General features: G+C 38.6%; 1 protein-coding gene across 1 annotated transcript in view; it reads right to left on the reverse strand.

Moving 5' to 3' along the window:
* LOC135481419 (transcriptional enhancer factor TEF-1-like) overlaps positions 1-22,117 on the reverse strand; it is a 29,714-nt gene extending 7,597 nt beyond the window's left edge. Inside the window, 5 exon segments of the mRNA XM_064761247.1 lie at positions 227-388; positions 725-751; positions 2,513-2,640; positions 12,275-12,495; positions 21,847-22,117. Of these exon segments, the coding sequence (XP_064617317.1) occupies positions 227-388; positions 725-751; positions 2,513-2,640; positions 12,275-12,479 (522 nt within the window). The 5' untranslated portion in view covers positions 12,480-12,495; positions 21,847-22,117.
* Positions 22,118-22,247: the final 130 nt, after the last annotated feature.

Genomic DNA, 22,247 nt, shown 5'->3' on the forward strand with positions numbered 1-22,247 from the left:
CCACTGAGGCATCCTTTCACATGTACTTACTGATAACCTAACGAGCTTTCAAACTAGATGGTCCAGGCTCTTCACATTTAAACTATAAAAGTTCTGAGTTGTGTTTCAAAAGGCAGAGACATATATAACAGTGACAGAAGCTTAAGGCGTTTTCTGCTACATGTATTTCTTGGTATATCAACAATCTGCAGAAGTTCAGAGAATGTTCTACAGAGATGTGACTTACGGTGGGTGTTGAGGGGTAGGGTTGTCGCACTGGGTTCATTCCAGGGTTGAGGCCAGCTAGTCCTGAGGCCACAGCCTTGTTGTGAATAGCACTGGCAGACACGATCTGAGCAGAGGACATAGATGCCATGCTCTGTAAGGCTTTGTCCTTGGCTGATTGGTCCTGAAATTAACCAATAACATTGTTTATCCTAACACCTCATCGTGATCGGATGAGAAAGCAAACAGCTGTAAATGGCCAATGGTCAAAGAAATGCTACATGGCTTTTTTTTATTCTTCTCTAACTTTTTTTTAAAGGGGAGGGGCCAGCGTAATAAAGCAGTGATTGCACAGTTCTGTACCCTTTATACGTGCCATCATCTCAGGATGGAATCTTTAATACTATCGTACCACAAAAAGTGTGCAACAGAGTTTTGTGAAAGTCACCCACAAAACTGTAGTTTAATCCTGGGCGTACCAGGGAAGTTGAATGTAGTAAGGCGTCTGTCACCAACTTACATGTAATCCAAGAAATCTGGGAGAGGTCTGCAAGAATTGGAAACAGTCATTTGTCAAAATCAAAGAAAGATGTGTGTGAGGCATCTCTAGTCTAGTTCATGCAAAAAGTGCAATTGTCATCAGCTAGGTGCATGCAAATGAGGATGAAATGGTGACACATGCAACCACCAACAGGCAAAAATAACAAAAAAAAAAAGGAAAACATCAGATCAATTTTTATGTGTTTATACCCATCAATGATTTGAAGGGCAAACAGAAAAGCAGAAATATATAAACACAGGTCACAGGTTTCAAATGAGATGCAAAAGTAAACATGCAAGAATGTTGGATAAGTTGGAATTATTTACAGTGTGTTTAGTCACTCAGTAACGGTTATTCTGTGAAACGATAGGTTGATCGTACACCAGTCAGGTCGAACCAGCAATGATCACGTTCAATGAACAACATCAACAACAATAAAAGTGGAAACAACCAAAAGATTAAAAAAAATTAAATAAAATGCATTTACCTGTGTTTTAGGACATGGAACAAAAAAAAATTGAATAAAAAAAACAGAATAAAGGGGGAAAAAAAGAAAGGAAAATAAAGAGGGAATTCACAAAAAAAATTTACACCAACCATTAATTCGCCTTCATTACTTGTCAAATAATGAAACAACTTTTCACAAATTCAGTGCACACACACCAGTTTTTAGAGCCAATTTCAACAGGTCTTTCCTCCACCAGAATTCTTGAGATCTACAAATTGGGTTTCTAAAACTAATATTCTAAGACATCCCATGCTTTTGAAACCATTACAAAATTCGAACTGTAGCCAAAGATAGTCACCAGTCTACTTAACTAATAACATTAATCATTCTTTCCTCACCCCTTTCCCCTTAATACTGATAGTTTCTGTTGTACATTCAAGTCTTTACGGCTGGCCCATTCAGTCCAGAGGTGAAATTTCTGATGTATACTTTCCGAGAAGTGATACATCTTAAAAGTGTCAACTGCTAAAATGCCAGTCAAGTGAAACAAGGTATTGTTAAAAATGACTGACTATGAATATTACACGGCGATAGATGAGCATACATGTATATATTTATATATTTTAGGTAAAGAGATGAAGCAACTCATAACTCATAGATACATGTAAGTTTGAGCACAGATGGAGTTAGCAGACAGGTGTACTGCATGAGCAGGAATTCACAAAATATTCACAAAATGGGAAACCACATCACCATAAAAATTTGAACTTTTTGTTTTTTAATAAATCCTTTCATTTATATACTGAGCCTTATTATTTAGACATTTTCACAAGCTTGAGCTTTCATATGTATGGATGAATTTTAATATTAAAGGTTAAAGATATGAATGTATATGACTTTCATGCCCTTCACATTTGAAGTACTCGTTGGGACTTAATTGTTACAGTGCATTCGAGGTAGGAAATTGTGGACAAAGTGGTTACAAAACAACAAAAATTCACTGTGCATGTACAGGCATATTAGAACATGTGGTGCTGCAAACAACAAACAGTGTCAAGTTCATATTTTTTTTAATTTGCATGTTTATAAATTCATAATGCAACAATAACTACCAGCACATCTAAAATGTAAGCTGCTTCTACTTTCAAGTTTAAGCTTAGTCCTTAAAGTATTTTAGAAGTTCTTTTTACTTCAAGCAGTTGAATATTAATTTATGAGGTTTTGAAGGTTCTTAGTGGATATGGCTGAACACGGCTGAATAATTACTGTTAAGGTCATATTTTCAAAGCCTTTTTCTTAACTGAAAAATAGGTAATTACCTTTAATTGGGCCTGTATTTCTTTGGCCTTTCTCCTGGCCAGCACCTGTATGTGACTGGACACCTGTTTTCTGGTTCTCGTCTTTCCTGTCCGTAATTTGATGTATCGAGCTATCAACTCATTTCGACCTGCAGGTCCAAAAAAAAAAAATCAAAAAAAAGTCATACAACACTAAAAAATCGCAAGACAAAGAGTTTTTTCAAACACCCAAAATCCTTTGTTACATACACCACAATGTTCAAGATTTGCTCTCTGTTGTCTTCTGAAGTTTATGTCCAGATTTAAAGTAGGTTGTCATTTTAGCTGACAAAGACCCATGCATGTATATAAAAAAAATCACTACTATATTTACTTGTCTGTTGGATATAAGTGTACATGGACACTGTATACATGAAAAAGAAAAAAAGGTACATGTATTTCCTTTGTGACTTTGTCAAGCTACCCGTAGTCAAGTCATATTTATACATGTAAAACTGTAGTATACACATGCATTTCTTGCCCTCGCCTTTAATTTGTAACACAGCATTTCTCTTCATTTACAATTTACAGAACACCTGTTCCCTTTGGCAATTGTTTTGTAAATGACTTTTCCAACCTTAGTGTACTTGCATGGCCTCGATTGTCACTTCAAACTGGGGCGATCAGTTAACAGTCTAGGGGTAAGCAGGTAGAGAGCAACTACCCTGGGAAAATGGCAAGGTCACAAGCAGATCCTGTCTGACACCACTGATCAGGAACAGATAGATGTACAATGTAGACTATAGACCAGGTACAGTATCTGAAGACAGCTGGCATGACACAGGACATGAGTACAGCTGTGATCTTTATGTGTAGTACTCTAGCCCCCTTTAGTTATCCCATTGTGGTTCTATAGCTTATGTGCACACTAGAGACGCCAAAAATACATGTACAACATCAATCATTCATCCATTCATGCTCAGAATTCGCCCAGATATTTGAGATCTAATTTTGGTCATATTTTCCCTATCACACCCATATTTATTTTGCCAGAATATGGCATAGCAAAGGGAAAAAAAAAGGTATCCTGCCACCCTCCCTGACTAGATAAAACTTATCATTAATAACAGGTGTGTTTTTACATACAATTATATATACAGGTATTGCTCATCCTAATGTTGTATTTCCTCTGACAGCAATAAACAATAAGGCTGTCAAATCTTTCACCATTTCTTTCATGTGCTATCCACTGAAAGTGAAACTAATAATACAAACAAACTATGCACCAGAAAATAAAGATAGTAAGTTTATGAAAGTCTAAACATTAATCTATTATTTGGTTGTTAATTAGGTTAATCGAATTCATTTTGTTTTTTTTGGCTTGAAATCTTGTAACTAAACTGAACTCGGGTAGCTCAGGCTGCATGTTTAATGTGATGAATCAACAATGTTGTTGAATGTTTTGTTGAAAACCATTGCAAAGTTTTTGTACAATGATTGTGACAAGTTTTTGTACAATGAATGCATGATGATTTTGTGCAGTGACTGTGCCAGTCTTGGGGTCAGAAAAGTGCAATTGAAATGCATAACCAAAACTCTGCAGTCTGAACTTATCAGCCTGGCACGTCCGTGAATACAATGAATCCACATGCACATACAATTTACAAAAACCACTATGCACAATAGTTGACCACAACGTTACACAAATCTACTATTACCTGAAGACAATGATAGATGAATTTTAAACAGTTTCCCTCCAAACTTCTATTACAGAAACAACGCAGAAAGTCTAAGGCTAGTTCTACATGTACATGGGCTTCCGGAGTGTTTATAAATACAGGGGATGAGTCAGAGTAGATGTGGAACTGTTTTGTACTCTCCACGTTTCTTATATTGCTGAGGTTTGCCAGCAAACTTGTACAGGCAACGCTATTTCCTACCCAACACGTTTACACACACGTGTACCGGACTCATCCTAATGTTACCTTTACTAAAACCATCAAAGCTGAGGTCAATATATACAAGTACAATTTAGGAGTCTAGATATTTATTTTATCAAATTATGTGGTTCATTTTGGTCTGATAATTTACAATACCCCAGGCGATGTGTTTACAAAAGTTCATTAGTCTCCAATTAAAATTAATTTAATTCATTCAAGATGAAAATTTACTTCACTATCGGATGTCAGGTACTAGACTTACTCGGACAATGAGATCCCCTATGGCTGACCTAAGCTGTAAAGATATCCCATGTGTTCAAAATCAATCTCTATGCCTTGTTTCACCCTTGAGGTAAATGACTGATTTTTAGGTTATTGTGGAGAATCAGTTATATATTGTTTAATTCTGCTGTAGTGATGCATATTATAGTTACATATAACAAACCTCTAAAGTTTTCCAACAAGCGACATACAGTATACCCAATTCTCTCTCCCAAGGGCTTAACAGAATGATAACAGCTTCTAAAACAGATCTGTGTTTATTCAGGTTAGAGTCGCATATCTACAGAAGAACTACGGCCTTCAAAGAGCAAGAGTAGAGGCCATATATCTCTTTGGGGACAGGGGGGAGGCGGGAGAGGGGGCTAGCATACACCTGACAGGTTAGCTGTGGCTAGGATTAAAGGCCAGTCAATGAGTCACTATATCCTGTTGTTACAGATACCTCTGGTCCATTGTTAACTGATCACATCTATCTCAACACAGAAAGTTTACTTTGTTAGAAAATACAGGACACAAGACGTACTACATGTAGCATGGCAAAGTTAGAAAGCATGAAAGTGTAGTACACATTGGCATAAAAAACCTTAGTGTGTTTTTCCTAACTTATGGTAATAAAATGTTTACATGCTTATTGATACAGAAATGTGTTGAACTAATGTGTACAGTTACGGTAACTACAAATAGCTTTAGTAAATGTAGTTTAACACTATTTTGGTTCTTACTTGGTGGTAACTGTTCTGATCATTTACACAAATGTGGACATGAAGAAGGAAAGTGAATGAATAAGCTGGTGCATGACACAAGGGGTAAGTCTGCAGTTAACCCACATTATCAAGAAGTTATGTTTTCTCACATGGCAGCTTTGTCCAGTACCAAACAGTTAGCCCATGCCAAAATGCTAATGGGTGCAGGGCAATCTCCTTGTCCTACTGGTTATTTCCAGGGAAAGACTACCATTTTATCTTTCCGTTTACATTAATTTACAAAGTAACAGGTTATTGCACTTGATTAATTAAAACTGAATAGAAAAAACAAGAAAGGAAGCATAGAGGCTGTAACACTATAAAAACATCGTAATGCTGCACTCACATACACGTACATATGTATATTTTATCACAATTATTACACTAACCAAGCACTGCTAACCTGGAATAAATCTCCAGGCAGATATAAACCCCTTAAAGGCGGCAATTTATGTTTGACGGGCTGAGACTGCAAAATGTCAACAAAACGACAGTGTGAAGGAGCAGCCGTGCAGGGTGCACTGGCAAGTCTGGGGCCCCGGACTATTTTGGACAAGTGTAATCTGAGCTGACAACACAGAGGTATGAATCAGCCCGCCAGCCAAAAGGAGAGACTAAACCTCTAGGAAACTAGGACAGGCAGCCCAGACACTGAACTGCTGTGTACTATCACCTCATCTCTGCACCTCCAGCTGATAACCCTATTTAATTCACTACCAGGAATTATTCTGTACTTCTCTGTAAGCTTTTAATTCAGTTACATGTTGAACTTTTAAACATGAAATTTTGTTATCGTACGCAAGCTGCTTAAAAGTTTTTATGTCTACAATTTTAAATAAGACTTCACAGACTTACATGTAACTGTGAATAAAACAGATGTTAACTTAATTCATTTCAAGTTTATTGCAATAGACTAGTTACAAAAACTATAATTATATCTCTGCTACTCAAACTTCACAGGAAAATAAACACCATAGCAGGAATGAAATATACTTGTACATATAGGTCATCTTGTAAAACGACAGATGGAAATCTCATCCCCCATATTTCAAGGAAAGATTGGATGCCGATAGCACATCATTGAAATTCTTGAGTATCTACATACATGTAAAGATAAGGTGCACATAGAACATGAATAACAGAATATAAACCACTCAGAAAACACTGATCGGTAGCAATTTCTGAAGAGTGCAAGTCCTTTGCTTCACAAAATGGCTGTCTCTAGAACGTACATGTATCTCAATAGAGCCTGTATGTGACAGTCAGCTTCAGTATGTACTGTAGGCTATTGTAGGTGATGGTTTTTAACATAATTATCAGGCTGGTAATTTTAATGTATATACTTGTAGCTACCCTAAAAGACCTAAAATTTCAACCAACAGAGCGCATCTTTGGAGACAAACAAATGTCATCAAATATTACGTTTGGAGTTGACAATGACAATTTCTTAGTAGGATACCATCGTACCTTTCAAACAAACCCGGTTTGTTTAAAATTGCATAGTGTACATATACCTTATGAGCGAACTTCGTCTTTCTGAACAAGAAAGTGAACAGAAAGTCAAAAATTCACACGTACACTTTAGTTAATAGTACTGACCCTCTATTGACCAGTGCTTCTGATACAACAGATTCTCATGACCTAGTTCATAACATCACAGGTACATGTCATATATACACCTGGGAAGAACCTGACTGACTGGATGGAAATTGGAGATAGAACAATCAGGACACCTGTCATAACAGCCGCGCGGTGGGGATACCGACAGGTGGGTGGACAGGTTTCTATCACCTGTCCATGGCGAGGCAGTGACCCTCATACAGGGCCTCTCACGCAGACATGCCTATCACTGACCCTGAACAAAATCCCCAGGCGACCAGTGACCAGGATACACCTGGACAGTCAGCTGGATGTCCCTCTATTATCCCTCATTACAAACGCACAATAGGTAACACTGGTCACCTGGGCTGAACCTGTACAGTATATCAGGACTGCTCAATCAAAACCTCCTCTATAATATCTCATTAGTTCATGTTTCCCAGCCTGTCTAGACCAGGGGTATTGAGGCTCAGGGCATTGTACAATGTGGTCAGTGATAACAAGGGGTTGTTATGGTGCTGGGTGAAAGGTCAGTTGCGTGGAGTGAACAGAGAGAGAAGAGCCCATGTGTAAATGTTTGTAAGAGTAGCTGTGTTATTAAGGGCAGACATTGTGCCAGTTCACTTGGCTATGTCTGGGACAAAGGCAGCTATGCTAACCATCGCAAAACTGCAGCCATCAGAATCCGAAGATGCCAGGCAGTAGAGAGGACTGCTGTAGTAAAAGGGGAACACAGTGGCAGTGCCCGTCCAAAACACACGTGAAGAAATCGGTGAAGGCAGGTATCAAAGGGCAGGCAGCATTCCCGGGGCCTGGCCAGCAGTCTGCCCCCAGACCCCCGGCTCCAGACCATGTTCAGCAAACATTATTTTCTCAGCATCAAACGCATTCACCACACACCTGAGAGCAATAATAGGCCAGAGAAATGGACAGAGGATGAACATCTAGCTACCCTGTCTACAGCCCTGCTAACATCACATCACCAAACATACAAAAGCCAATATATCTACCTCAGGTGCACCTCCCATGGCCCTGCTAACATCACATCATCAAATACACAAACATCAATATATCTACCTCATGTGCACCTCCCACAGCCCTGCTAACATCACATCACCAAACATACAAACACCAATATATCTACCTCAGGTGCACCTCCCACAGCCCTGCTAATATCACATCAACAAACTTACAAACACCAATATATCTACCTCATGTGCACCTCCCACAGCCCTGCTAACATCACATTGCCAAACATACAAACACCAATATATCTACCTCAGGTGCACCTCCCACAGCCCTGCTAATATCACATCAACAAACTTACAAACACCAATATATCTCCCTCTGGTGCACCTCACACAGCCCTGCAAATATCTTAACAAACAACCACACACCTACATACACATGTACCTGATGTACACCTCCCATAGCCATGCTAACATCACATCAATGAACATATTTAATGCCATAACTTCACCTTCACTAATACACCTTTATGTTCAATCTGTGTGTGTGATGTACAACTGCTTTCATCCTCCTGACACTTGCATGTTCCATACATTTACAACATGTACACTGTACAATACAGTTTCAGCTACAATGTATTTGTACGTTTACATTGCCCTTGCTGCTTTCAGCTATCTGTACATTTACAATGCCAAAGTTGCAAAATTCGGCTACCTGTATATTTACAATGAACTTGCAGCATTCAGCTACCTGTACATTTACAATGCCAAAGTTGCAAAATTCAGCTACCTGTATATTTACATTGCCCTTGCTGCATTCAGCTATCTGTACATTTACAATGCCAAAGTTGCAAAATTCAGGTACCTGGATATTTACAATGCACTTGCAGCATTCAGCTACCTGTACATTTACAATGCTCTTCCAACATTCATCTACCTGTACATATAAAATGCCCTTGCAAAATTCAGGCAGATGTACATTTACAATGTCCAAGGTTGCAACATTCAGCTACATGTTTATTTACGCAGCACTTCCAACATTCATTCTTTCATCATACTGTGCAATTAAAACACTTAGTTACATGTATCTTACAATGTGCAGTTCAGCAAATCTGTGGACATTTCACTGTTTTTGCCATATAAGTGCACATAAACGTGCTTTGCATATGCAACCAAATACGTGCAGTCTTGTCATGTGGTGGTTTGTATGTCCAAATTAGTGTTTTACATACATTTGTAAAAAAAGAAAAAAAAAAAAAGTCAGCCAATTGGATTTGTTATAATTATGATTATGAAAGGGTATAGCTGCAGGGCTAGAGATGTAATGAAGGTCAGCAAAAGCAATCCAGTACTGCTCCTGGCTCTGGCCTGTAAACACGGCCTGTAATCACAGCCAATCATGATACAAATCATCAGCACATGGCCAAGGGTTGTCATACCCTCAGGTGAAACCAAAAGCCTTCTTTTTTGAAGGGGAGGGGACTTTACATCTTTTTTCTCTCTGTTTCCCAGTTCAGGGCTCCTGCTTTGCTAAACTCTGCTGCAAACACCAAAGTTTACCTGAGAGGGAAACCCCCTAAAAAACTATTGGGTTTCGACAAACAAAAGCTGTGCAGGCAGCTGGAAACTGCTTTTGATGTAGCTGTAACTAAACATTTGTTTTTGCTGTGGTTCAATACTACATAGTTCTTAGGAGGCCATTGTTGACTTAATTCTGTATTATCAAAAACTGTATTATTTTCTCATCAAATACTGATATAATACTCGAAATACACCAAGCAGTGGAGAGCTCAGGTAGGGAACAGGGTCGGCAATTCATTCTCTTAAAAACAATGTACCCAGACATCCACCAAATAATGCCCATTACAGAGTCTGGCTGATCACTCGACAGGTCAGATGTGAAGCCATGAAAAACATGGTATTCAACAGAAATGGCAAAATAAAGAAAACTGGTACTTAATCAAGTATCTGGCCAGTTCTACTTGTACGTTTGAAAAATTTCCGGATTTTATAAATTATATCTATATTATGGAATACAGTACCTATTCATACATGTTTAATATGTACAAGTAGTTTAACACAAGACATCTGAATTTGAAAAAATTATCTTTCAGCCCCCTCCCCCTCCAAAAAAAGAAAAAACGAAAGTCATCAATAGTATCTCACTCATGACATTACATGTGGTAAAACTTGTCTATATATACTATAATTTTCTCTGTTTACATCCAAACTGCTTTGAAATCAGGTCATGGGCTAGAAATCAGAAAGTGCACCATACAAGTTGCAACAATTTTCCACTGTAGTACCCAAGCCCTGGACAGTAAAGCCCATTTAGCTCAGATATTTTGTCAAGGATCTTCAATAAACTGAAGTCCTGATAACCAAGAGGCACTGTAGAGAATGAGTAAAACCTCCCAGAAAGAGTCTCCTCCTTTGAAAGGGTGGCCACAATTGGCCCTGTTGTACAGCTGGTTTATCTCAGTACTGGATAAGGCAGGGTATGGGTGGGTGTAGAAAGAACAATACAGAGGGGTTTTGGGAAGGTCTTTTCCATTCACCACCACTCAAATGGTATTCTTAACCAAGTGTTAAATTCACTGACACATGAACAAAGGCTTTATGGCATATTGACAGCCCAGTATCTTGCTAAAGTATAGTGTATTAAAGCCACTCACTCTACTCTTGATCTAGCAGAAATCCAAGCCTTTTTATTTGGGGGGGGGGGGGGGGGTGAATGAACCATATGCACAGTTTATGGTGTACTATTAAAGCCCTTCACACAAGTAGAAGAGCTTGTATGGTATAAACATGGCATAAATGCTTGAATATTATGAGTGCAGCATAACATTACAAGTATCCCCTTAGTGCGCTGCATCCTTCTTAAAGCCAGGCCATGCTAGTTATAGAGCTAAAATGTTTGTGACTTTTCATTAATGGAGAAGTGAGTAACCTGTTCTGGATGAAGGATTCTATAAAAACAAACAGGCAAAAGCCATCATGTTGAGAGAACCAGGCTGACCCAGGGCTACAACTGTACAAACATCCCATATCAGCAGGTTATAACATCACACTGATTGGCTGTATAATGCCAAGGAAGTAACAGACCCAATACATGTGGAACTAATTGCGAGAGGCACAGAAAATGAGCAGGGGTCAAAGGAAAATGCAACTGCTTGCCTAAAAGCAGAAATATTAAGAGATCTTGAGCTCGTACATGTAGGCACTCAGGGTGAGCAGGGGTACTGACACCCGCATCGTGTTACAACACTCTGTGCACAGGTACCAAATGGTTAACATCCTAAAGTTACTACCTCAATGCTCATGCTGAAACAAAGACTCCATTATGGGAAATTTCTCCAAGGAGTTACTGTATTTGCTCTTAAACGTTGAATGAAAAAATGCTTTCTAGAGGCAAATGAAGGTCACACAATATTACCTTTAAAGTTAAAACATTTTTAAAGAAAAGTTTTTTAAAGAAAAATATTTTTCGAGTTGGATATTATTCCACCTTCCAAACTAAAAAATCTTTCTGAGTTAAACAGAGCACTGGGAATCAGGCTAAATGACTATCTTACTCACAGTCTTTTGATCAAGTAAACCCTGACCAAATTTTAAGGTTATTTTCACACAGGTAAAGTGAATAATCTGATAAACAATCTGAATAATCTGAGAAAGTGGTGAGGCTATACACATGTGTATTGATCACTTTCCACCACTGAATTTATGTATTTATTTGATTTGTGATGGCCACACTCAAGAATATTTCACTTATATGATAGCGGTCAGCATTAAGGTGGGACAAAACCATTCAGAGCCCAGGGGAAACCCACGACCATCCACAGGTTGCCGCCAGACCTTCCCACGTACCCCTGGAGAGAAAGCCAGTATGAGCTGGCCTTGAACCCACAGCGACCCACTGTGTAAATTGTATGTGTTCCAGAACATGTAGATAGCTAAGGTCATGAATTTGTCGTCGGAAGTTTCAAAATGTGGTAAAGTGTTGGTAAAGTGTACTATATTTGACATTATGCCGATATAATTATCATGAATTTAAACTCCTCCTCCCCACTTTGTATTGTACAAGGCAATCTGTGTCAAACACCAGATTTCGTGCCCATTATCCGAAAAAAAAAAAAAAAAAAGAAGTCGTGCACCACATGCGCAAAAACGGATGTCAATTGCACATGTTTAGCCAAGGGTGAGCAACATTCTCATAAAGCAGTCAAAAGAGTGTGTTGACAGCTAGGACAGAACAATGGAAATGGATCATACCATACATTTTTCCTTCATCTGATAAAATAATTTTCCTGCGGCCACATGGTGGGTATATGGCCAGAGCTTCCTGAAAACTCTGCTCTATGTCAGGGCTCCACACCCCCTCCGCATCAGTGAGGTCATCTTTGTTACTGTCCAGGTCATCATCTCCTGTGCTAGGCGGGCCGTTGTTGTTCTCTGAGCTGTTCCACGTGGAGGACATCCTTCCTCCTCAACACCTACAACAACAACATAATATTAGTCAAGTCAGCTATTTCACACCAAGCACAGCTGATGTCTTAGCAAGCTAGGGGACAAATGCTCTTGAACAAAGCTTCATTTTTAAAGGAATTATACTGTACCTTTCCACAATCCCTAATCCTCTCCAATCCTTCTGATATAACATGTACATTTCATATTCTCACAAGAATATATCTGGGATATTATGTAACGTGAACAAGTTTTACAGCTTTACTCAGCTTTATCTGGTTAGTTTTAGCGGAACAAATGCTACAAATTATTTCAACTAATATGAATTTTACATCAATATGCATATGATATAGATATTCATGTAGTCAAGCCTTCCTCTGTGGTATCATTGGTTTACCAACACATGGAGTAGCCCATAACACTATTTTATAACCCAACCATACGGCATATATCTGGCAATACATACATGTATACTGTACTGTATATTCCCAACATTCTGATACAAGAGCTTGTCAGTGACATGCACACAGTAAAGTGACATAACCCTGAAGTATTAATGTTAAGTGATGCATCCTGAACTATTGACATTGACCGGCTCTTGCTGGCAGTGTGGCCTAATGAGCGGACACTAGAAACCACAAACTCTGAACCACTGAGGTTATGTATGAATCCTGCTGGACTACCTATACAGCTGGGGGAGTCAGGAAGTTTATCAGGTTTAATGTCCTTGATGAGGTACATGCATATGTGTAATGGCTTTTCAAGGCCTGCAGTTTTCTCAACCCACAAAACTGACCTCCCTGGGATCAAGTGAAATACATGTACATCTAGTCACTACTACCAGCGAGCACAACACAGATTAACACACACTCATGGATTCAGCTCTGGCAAGATCCATATGTCTAGCGATGCCTTACTTGCTGCTTTTAATCTAACTTTACATCTATCCACATCCATCAGCATGCTGCACGTGTCTAAAGAGAATACGATTTACTTATACGAAGCAGATTTAATGACCTACACATACATGTATAGATCTATTCAAGGTAGGTAAGATGAACCCATCAGCAGAACATGAGTCCGTTTATTATCTACTAAACATATAATCAAATGTTTGTGTACATAAACTTCATTCCTAGATTATTAAACGAGTAACTCAAAATGTTACATTGAAAAACATAGGACAGTTATTGCTCTGAAACCCCAGAACTGTATGAAGCCATCTTCCAGAAGTGTGGGAAGTTTGAAATGAAGACAGAGTAGCGATTAGACACGGCAGAACATGATCTGGGTGTGAATATTTTCGTGTGGGACCTTTTGATACTGAAAGAGGCGTTCGCCCACATTCTCTTATCTCTGCTCTAATGGGGACAGAGACTGCCTATGTCACTGAGCGCTTGTGTCAGCCAGAGGACTACATATCTGGATAGGCCACATGTTGCTGTAGGAGACCAATATAAACAATCTATCAATGTCACTTACACATCCAGTCAACCTGTGACTTCAAAACTTGGGTCAGTCCCTCCACCAAGCAGCGAGACCCAAACCTTTATCATGATCAGTCTGGTTAAGATTGTCTGACACTGGGAGGGGCTGGGTGAAGTGGGGTGGGGGTGAATACATGAATAATTATAGCCCCTCTCTCACCCCTGTTTCTATGCTCAAAGCAAATCAATGTAGGTTTCTTTTGGACACAAACTCAAAACCTATTAACAGAATTACATGCACCATACATGTGATGATGAACACATCAGAAATTGTTTCAGTACTATCAATGCATGTTAATCTCAACATGCATTAATCTCAGTGATCTCGGCATACAAGTACAGCTTGCTACATGCAGTTTTGACAGCTACTCAGACTATTCGTGGAAACTTTTTGTGTACTATACCAATATTTGAACTAACAGTTTCAGTACATACACACCTACAGCACCAGTGTTCTGGCATATCCTGAGCATACATGTACATTAATTACGCATGCAAGAGGCAGAACTACATGTTCATGAAGCTTCTCCCTCTAGTTATTTTTATTTAACAATGTTTAACACTCCAAATTACAAATACAATTCCTGCCAATCCTGTTGGACATAAACAAAAACAAAACAAAACTGTTTTTAACTTGACTTGAATTTTAACTTGTCTGTTTTAATTTATGCCAAATGCCTCAGTCCTGAAATGGTGGGGCCAAGGTCAATACCAACTGTTTATCAATGGACATCACTAGGCCAGCTACCAAACACTGAGAAAATCAAGTGCTACCATCAGTAATCAGTGAGTATAAACCTCATCATGTACGGCTTGGAAGTACGTGTACTCAAGGTTTTATAGGTTGCTCAATGGTACATATACCTGTACATCCATCACATAAGGAGATAGGGTACAATGCAGTGGCATCTTCACCCTGCCCCTTTTTTTCTTAAGCAATGTTCCTTTGCACCCTGTGCCTTTTGATCTCCAAATAGGGGTTTGGTACATGAGCATGAACATACAGTATATACATCATATGTACCTGTCAGGAGCATGGTCTTAATTCAATGTGAACTTGACTGAAACCATTATTCTGTTTAAATCCTCCTCATATATGAGAATCTAGTTGTACATGCAGGTAGGTACCTGAGACTGAGGATTAATATGCTAAGAGTGGGGAAGAGGAAATGGGACCGGTTTGGGGATGTGGTGCCAACACCAGAGGAAGACAAAGCTTTACATACAGATTTAATCCAGGGTAATTGTCAGGAGACTAGGTAAACGCCATGACCTGCTGTAGGATACACAGAAAATTCGTTTGAGCTATTTGATATGTGTGTCAATTTAATGTAAGCTTGCATATGTTATCTGAGGGGGTCATCACCTCTCTGAGAATTGCATGCACCTCAGGCTCATTAAAACATCAGTTCTCATTTCTCTAATGTTATCTGATGAAACAAGAGCTTGCGACTACGGCGACAACAGACGCACCAAGGCAGAAAAGTTAATCACATTCAAATTATTGGAGAGAAAACAAGTTTTATTGTGACAGAGTCTCATTGTTCCGGCCGGTGACAAGGTAGAGAGCGTGATGAAATGAGAGGCACAAGGAGTGCACACAACAATGTCCGAGTAATCGCTCGACTTGTCCCCATTAGCACGCCACCACCAGAAAATAGCACAGACAACCTGATTGTTGTCCGTTTGTTCTTTTAAACGCCAGCAATGACCATAAGCTCATGGCTAAAAACAGCAAGGTTAAAAATACCTCAGTCTGCCCATTCCACACACACTAATCCAGGCCCTGCTCTAGTATTAAGTGTATTTACATAGCATGTGGTGTTGACAAACCTGCCCAAAAACCTGGCCCTCATCTATCTATGGGATTATATACAGGCAAAATAAGGAAAAGCCTGTATCGCATACAAACACATGAAGTCTGGGTCAGTGTAGCTTAATTCATGGATTAATTCTATAGCTGGATAAACTTTCTCTGGATTACCTTCCTATCACTGTGAAGAAGAGAAACAGACTGAGAGCATATGCAAATATAATAATTGAGCTGACATGTAAATGTAGGTAAATAAACTAATCTGCTTTTGCAAGCTCTGGTGTCATTAGGAGAAGGGGGTACAATGTACTTTAACAACATTTAAATTACATGTACCTACTCAGTTTTCATTTCCACTTCATTAAACTCAAGAGGTGGCAAAGAAATTACAACTGCTTATATTGATCACTTCTTTCTTTAACCATTTATAAATATTACTCATCTATATTTACCCAGATATGAACTCACTGAAGTGCATTTAACTCTGTTCAAACATACTTAGTCACAATTCTGTGTGTCTTGAATCAAAACCTGCGTAACCATCAAATACTACCAACTTGTTATAATGTTCATGCCTAGCAATTTAATCAAAAATGCATGTGATTATATAGCTCAGAGCAAAAAAAAAAAACTGATAAGATATAATTAAGTGGATGTAACCTAATAACTAACTGCTTACAAAACATTATTTCTTAAACATATTCACCACAAAATGTTAGTTTTGGTTTTTAAATGCACTTACTCGGCCTTATAAATAGTTGATGCAAGAGCATCTATTGCACATACAACTATGGCTCAAGAGGCAATTAGTATCATAAATTGTTAAACAAAAAAAAAATTAAATGGTTATGATTCATTTTATGATCTACACTGCTTTTTTTAATCCTGTTAACCTATAAAAATGCCAATGTACATTTAATTTAAAATGACTTCTCAAAAAAGCACAGGTGTAACTCCCAGGTGATGTCAGTTCAGAACATATTTACTTTTAACTCAAAGAAAGGAGTGTGGGGAGAAGAGGGTGGGGTAGACTGTCATTGCATTTACGGTGTGAGTTTTTTCTCGCCCCTTACAAAGATAATATCCCTGAGTCTCAATAGGGCATACCTTTTCTACAGGAAATAGCTGAAAAAATAAAAAAAGGTGATGTGTGCCTTGTGCAAAAGGTGCTTTCAAAGTCTTACCAAAAAAAAAATGTTGTCACACTGTGCATGTGGTTTGTAAGTATGTGCACTGGGAATGAATTGGGAGGGGGGTGGGTGGGGGTGGGGATCTGACCATGAGAATTGCTGTTTACATCATATTTGACACCTATGCAGTTTGATATGCATGCCAGAATGACATGTTACAATGACATAGTGCGAGCATTCGCAGAATCACTGACACTATTATACCAATAAGTTAATATGTTTCCAGTTCGAATCCTCAATTCCCATGCATCACTGTGGAGCCTTGTGAGAATTTGTCCAACAAGTGGACCTGTGCCACGTAAAAGGGCAGGAAAATCAACATAACTGAACTGGACAATTGTGATTTGTTTGTAAACAAACATAGTTAGGTGCGCTTTCATAAAACGTCATGTATCAAATTTCCGTAAGTTTTCTTGTAAATGACGTTGCTTTATGATACAATAACCTTATATACATCTTTTGCAAGCAAAGGTACAAGAAATATGACCTACGAAGTTTTGTGAATGTGGCCCGTGGGGTACATAGAGTTCTCAAGTTACCTTAAAACTTTTGCACCTACTGCATACATGGAAGGAAAGATTGGAAAGTAATTCTTATCATTTCAAATACTTCATGGATGCATAAGAGTGTTTCCCCAACTTAAATATTTCACTATTATCTGAATTATTATGAAAAAGTTATTAAAAACTATTATTAAAAGTGAATTGTGCCCAAAATAATCTCACAATATGCCAAACTGCAGTTTGACAAACAGCGAGTTTGAAGGTCACTGAAATAAACAGGTACAATTACATAACCAAAATCTTAACAAATATGAAAGCCTACATGTATACTGCTGTTTAAAAATAATGATGCATAGATCTATGATCTGTACCTACATTTAGGGTAATCCAGTGTTGCCTCTGATCTCTAGTACATGCACATCTGCAACAACAGAAAGTCTTTGTTCTTTCAAAGTATTAGGAATTGATGTGCACTTTTAGACTACTTCTACAAACTGTTGATGCGTGGTGATTACCTGCACAAAAAAATCTCCTGATGATAGCTTAACTTTTCCAAAAGACTTAAATGCGAAATTGTAAACCTCAAAACAAACCCCAATGGTAAATATTCCTTTTTCTTACTGCATGTGCATGTTAAATAGGTATATACATGTGTGCAAGTACCTGAATGTACACACAGTTAAGTGTTTATAAACTGTACAGATTAACTGGAAACTCAGACAAAAGACTTCAAGCCCTCAGGCATTTGGCAAACTCCACAAAGACATTGGATGATTCATTTCCATTGCTCTTACTTTAAAATAATCAATTCATTGGATGTGCAGGGAAAGTTGACCGGGTCACATGCAACAACAGTAAAATTAGCTTGAAGGAGCATTCACAACCTGGACTATCTTTTTAATCAGTTTTGTGTCAGCAAATATTCATGTACATGTATACACAAACCTGTTCTGTACAACAAGGCTGTAGGTATGTATATACTAGCTGTTCAGAGACTGGTACACAGACTTTCTCTGGGCACAAACAACTTCATGTAGTCATTACAGCATGTATTTCACAAAAAACATTACCTGACTTTTCAGGTAGAACAGTTTGTAACCAATTATAATTCAATCATAACAAATTCACCAATTCAAAATGAACTCTCCACACTTTTGTTTCAAAAAAAAAAAAAAAAATGGGCATTTTCTTATTATACATGTATGCCATATTGCCTCTCTATCGGTATCTTCATTTACTCATTTTTTCAAAGAGTGTAACTCCTCAAACGTTTCACATGTTTGCAAGGTGTTTATTCAAGCATATTCTCGGGGCATTAGTCTGTGTAGACTGATAAAATTATACTTTGTTGTGAAATTCGCCAACCCAACTAGTGTTAAGCATTATTCTGAGTCCAAAATCAAAGTAAAAGGTTGCCTAAATCATGCTCTATGATATGGGCAAAGGTTGAGGAATCAGGGTAACATGAAAATTTTGTGCACACTGTAACTAACTATATATTAAATAGTGCTACATGTACAGGGTAGGTTCACTAAATATGACCTTTAACATAAACTTAATTAGTTTTGACTGTTCCTAACATGTTCTTAGGCAACAAATTTAAAGCATAACACTACTTGTACACTTTCAGTATCAGGTGAAAGTTTATAAATTATTTAAATACAGAACAGGCACCACAAATTCTTCACCCTTTTGACATGTTCCATTCAAACTTTATTCAAGCATATTCTGAGAGCATTAGTCTGTGTACACTGATAAAATTATACTGATGGCCTAAAATTGGTCAATGGAACCAAGGTAGTTTTGTCCCCAAAAACGTGAATAAATTGCACTTAAAGGTGCCCTTTCATATATTCCAAAAGTTGAAGGAATTAGGGTACTGACAATGTAAATCACACACCGACATTTTCTCTTAAGTTTCTATTGCAAACTATGGAGATCTGCAGCAAGACACATGTACATGTCTCCCACAAGCAGGATAACATAAAGACTTTAACATTACTAACCCATTACTTCTAGAACATAATTAAAGACCGACAGCTGAGGAATTGTCCACAAGCCATGCCCATAGTACAATATCCTATCCAGGCAGCATTAAGGAAGTCCTAGGGTGGAAAGTCATTGTTGATCTCAGGAGTGGGTTGTAACCACACAAACTCCCCCCAACCCCCCACCCCAACCCACCCCAAATGCCCCCAGGCTATGGATACCAGGCTATGGATACCAGACATGTGCTTTGAATGTACAAGCTGAGGCTTTTCACCTTCATCTAGAGGAGTCCAACTCTCTACAGAGGGAGGCTGTTTACAGGTCTGACTGTGAGCATCAGCACCCAGGTTAAAGAGCATACGTGCCTCTACTTGCACATGTATCGCCTGACTCCTTGTACATGTACAACAGTGCCTCAGGCAATAGCTTATGAACCAGAACTTGAAGAGGTTCATGTACAGGCTACTCAAAAGAATGAGCAGCAACTAAAATACTTTCATTAATATAGTGCAAGAAAAAGACAAAAAAATCACAACAGCTAAAACATACACAGATGCAGTGTAAATTATGTACAATAACATGTATATATAACAATGGATTTTTCTACCTTCTAATACACCAATAACTTTCTGGACATTTTCATATTGAATGCAACGTACATAGCAGTTAAATACACCGACAGCACAGGAGGGTAAACATGCATACACATGTTATGTTCGATCTTCCTTTAAAGTTGCAGTGTGCAAATGTAACCAATTTATCCACAGCATCAGAACAAGATTATTAACATGCTGTACTCAAAACTTTTTTTTCACTTGTACAACAGGGTTATTTTGAGGGCTGTACACATGTGTAGAACTACTGAGTTGTGGTAATCTTAGTTTCGAAGTGAATTTACTCGGTTATCTGGCTACCTTGCCTAGCCATCAGCTGTACAGTTATTGGTAACTCTGGCATGAGTCAATATGGTAACTGAGGTGTCAGATCAGCTAGGGAGGAACGCATTAACTCGCTATTTGCACTTAGGACTCTACCTACTCCACAACTTAAACAAAAGCTACGGCAGTGCCCTTTTCCATTTACCGCAAGTACACTAATGTTTGCCTTGAGTGACATCCCAATTATTGCTCTGTCAAGGTGTTTGTTCCTGTTCAATTTAATTTATATCCTTGCATAGTGTACAGCTGCTCAGGGAATCTTTTGTCTACTGCTCTACAGGATATGCACAGCATAAGCCAGAAGTAACTGGAATAAAGAGAAAATAAAGTCTGCACCACACACCAGGCCAGTGCATCCCCACAGTGCATGAACCACACTTATAACCAAGTAACAGGTGTATGAGGTCCTAATACCTAGCAGGAGGTTGTGATTTTCTCAACAATGAATCAATAACGTTCTTAATCAATAGTTGATGACCACAGGTGATGTCAAAATTGAACAGACTTTACCAAAATATTATGCAGTTTCACTGAATGACAGACAGAAACTCCATGCAGGTTCTTGTCAGAACTTTACACCATAATGCAAGAAGTACATGCAAGTCCTGAATAATTTAATATTACTTTGAAATACGCTGCACAACTGAGCAGAGGTGACAAATAAGATTTAAACTCACTGGAAAATTAAGTGTGGAATAATTGTATGTAAATGTTTGGAACTGTCATGGATGTCACGATGTGCTATATACATCATGTACCTGTATGTACTTGTGCATGTGAACATGAATGTAGTTTGACATATTACGTCAAAGACAAGGTTGTGATCAACATACTAAACATTCACATTCACCCACATCTCCCTATCTACACATAAAAATAGATTTCCTGCACAAGTACGCTGAATTAATAATTAAGTATAAGCGATATACCTGACAATCACACGATAATTGCTGCTTCCATATCAAAAAATCGTACCACAAATATCGGTATTATGCCATACTTTTCAATGCATGTTACAATAAATGTATATGGTAAATCCTCACACAGCCGCTTATTACACATGAGGGCAATCTTGTCAATCCTTAAAACTAATCAAATGTAACCTGGACGAAGCAACAATAAAGAGTCAACTACTCGGAAAATTACTTAAAAGGTCAGGTTTTCCTTTGTCCACGTCCCCGCTCGGGATGCGCAGCACGGCTGTTTACAGATCGTTCACCTGCCGGTGCGGCTGTAGGCCTAGGCAGGGAGGGCTGCCTCAGCGCCGTGGTCCACGCTGGCTTAAGTGTCAAAACATTAACTGCCGTTCAAAACTTCAAGTCAAACCCTTCAAAAATACAGATACGTTTACTGAACTCAAAAGTTGAAAAGCCATGCCCCAATTAAGACTTACCACCAAAGCACAAGGTCTGATCAGTCCTATAGTTGGGTGAGAGAAAAGTAGGGTTGTTTAGGTTTACCTGTAGGCTGAGTGCCCGAGCGCGCACCCGTCCCGGTTGCAGGCTCACACAAACTGAACAGGCCGACATGTTGGAAGGCTAGAACAGCAATACTACTTGTTGATAGGTCCCACACACAGTACATCTATCGTAAAATCCAACTGTGGTACAAAATCCCTTCGCGATCAATCGAGGAAAATCAACTTTTTCTCCTTTCACCGAAGCCCACCATTTTCTCGATCGCTCTACCAGGAGTTTGCCGGAAGTTAGCCGAGAAATATGCCAAGCATTCGTGCGATTCAAAAATCGCCAGGACATGACTGTCATGCCAAGGTGAATACCGGGGGTTTTGGTCCCGTAAGTCGAAATTATAAGTTAAAAAGGGCTTAATACCTACCTGAAACGATCTGTATAACACTCTG

Source organism: Liolophura sinensis, chromosome 1, assembly GCF_032854445.1.
Source record: "Liolophura sinensis isolate JHLJ2023 chromosome 1, CUHK_Ljap_v2, whole genome shotgun sequence".
Classification (NCBI taxonomy): Eukaryota; Metazoa; Mollusca; class Polyplacophora; order Chitonida; family Chitonidae; genus Liolophura; species Liolophura sinensis.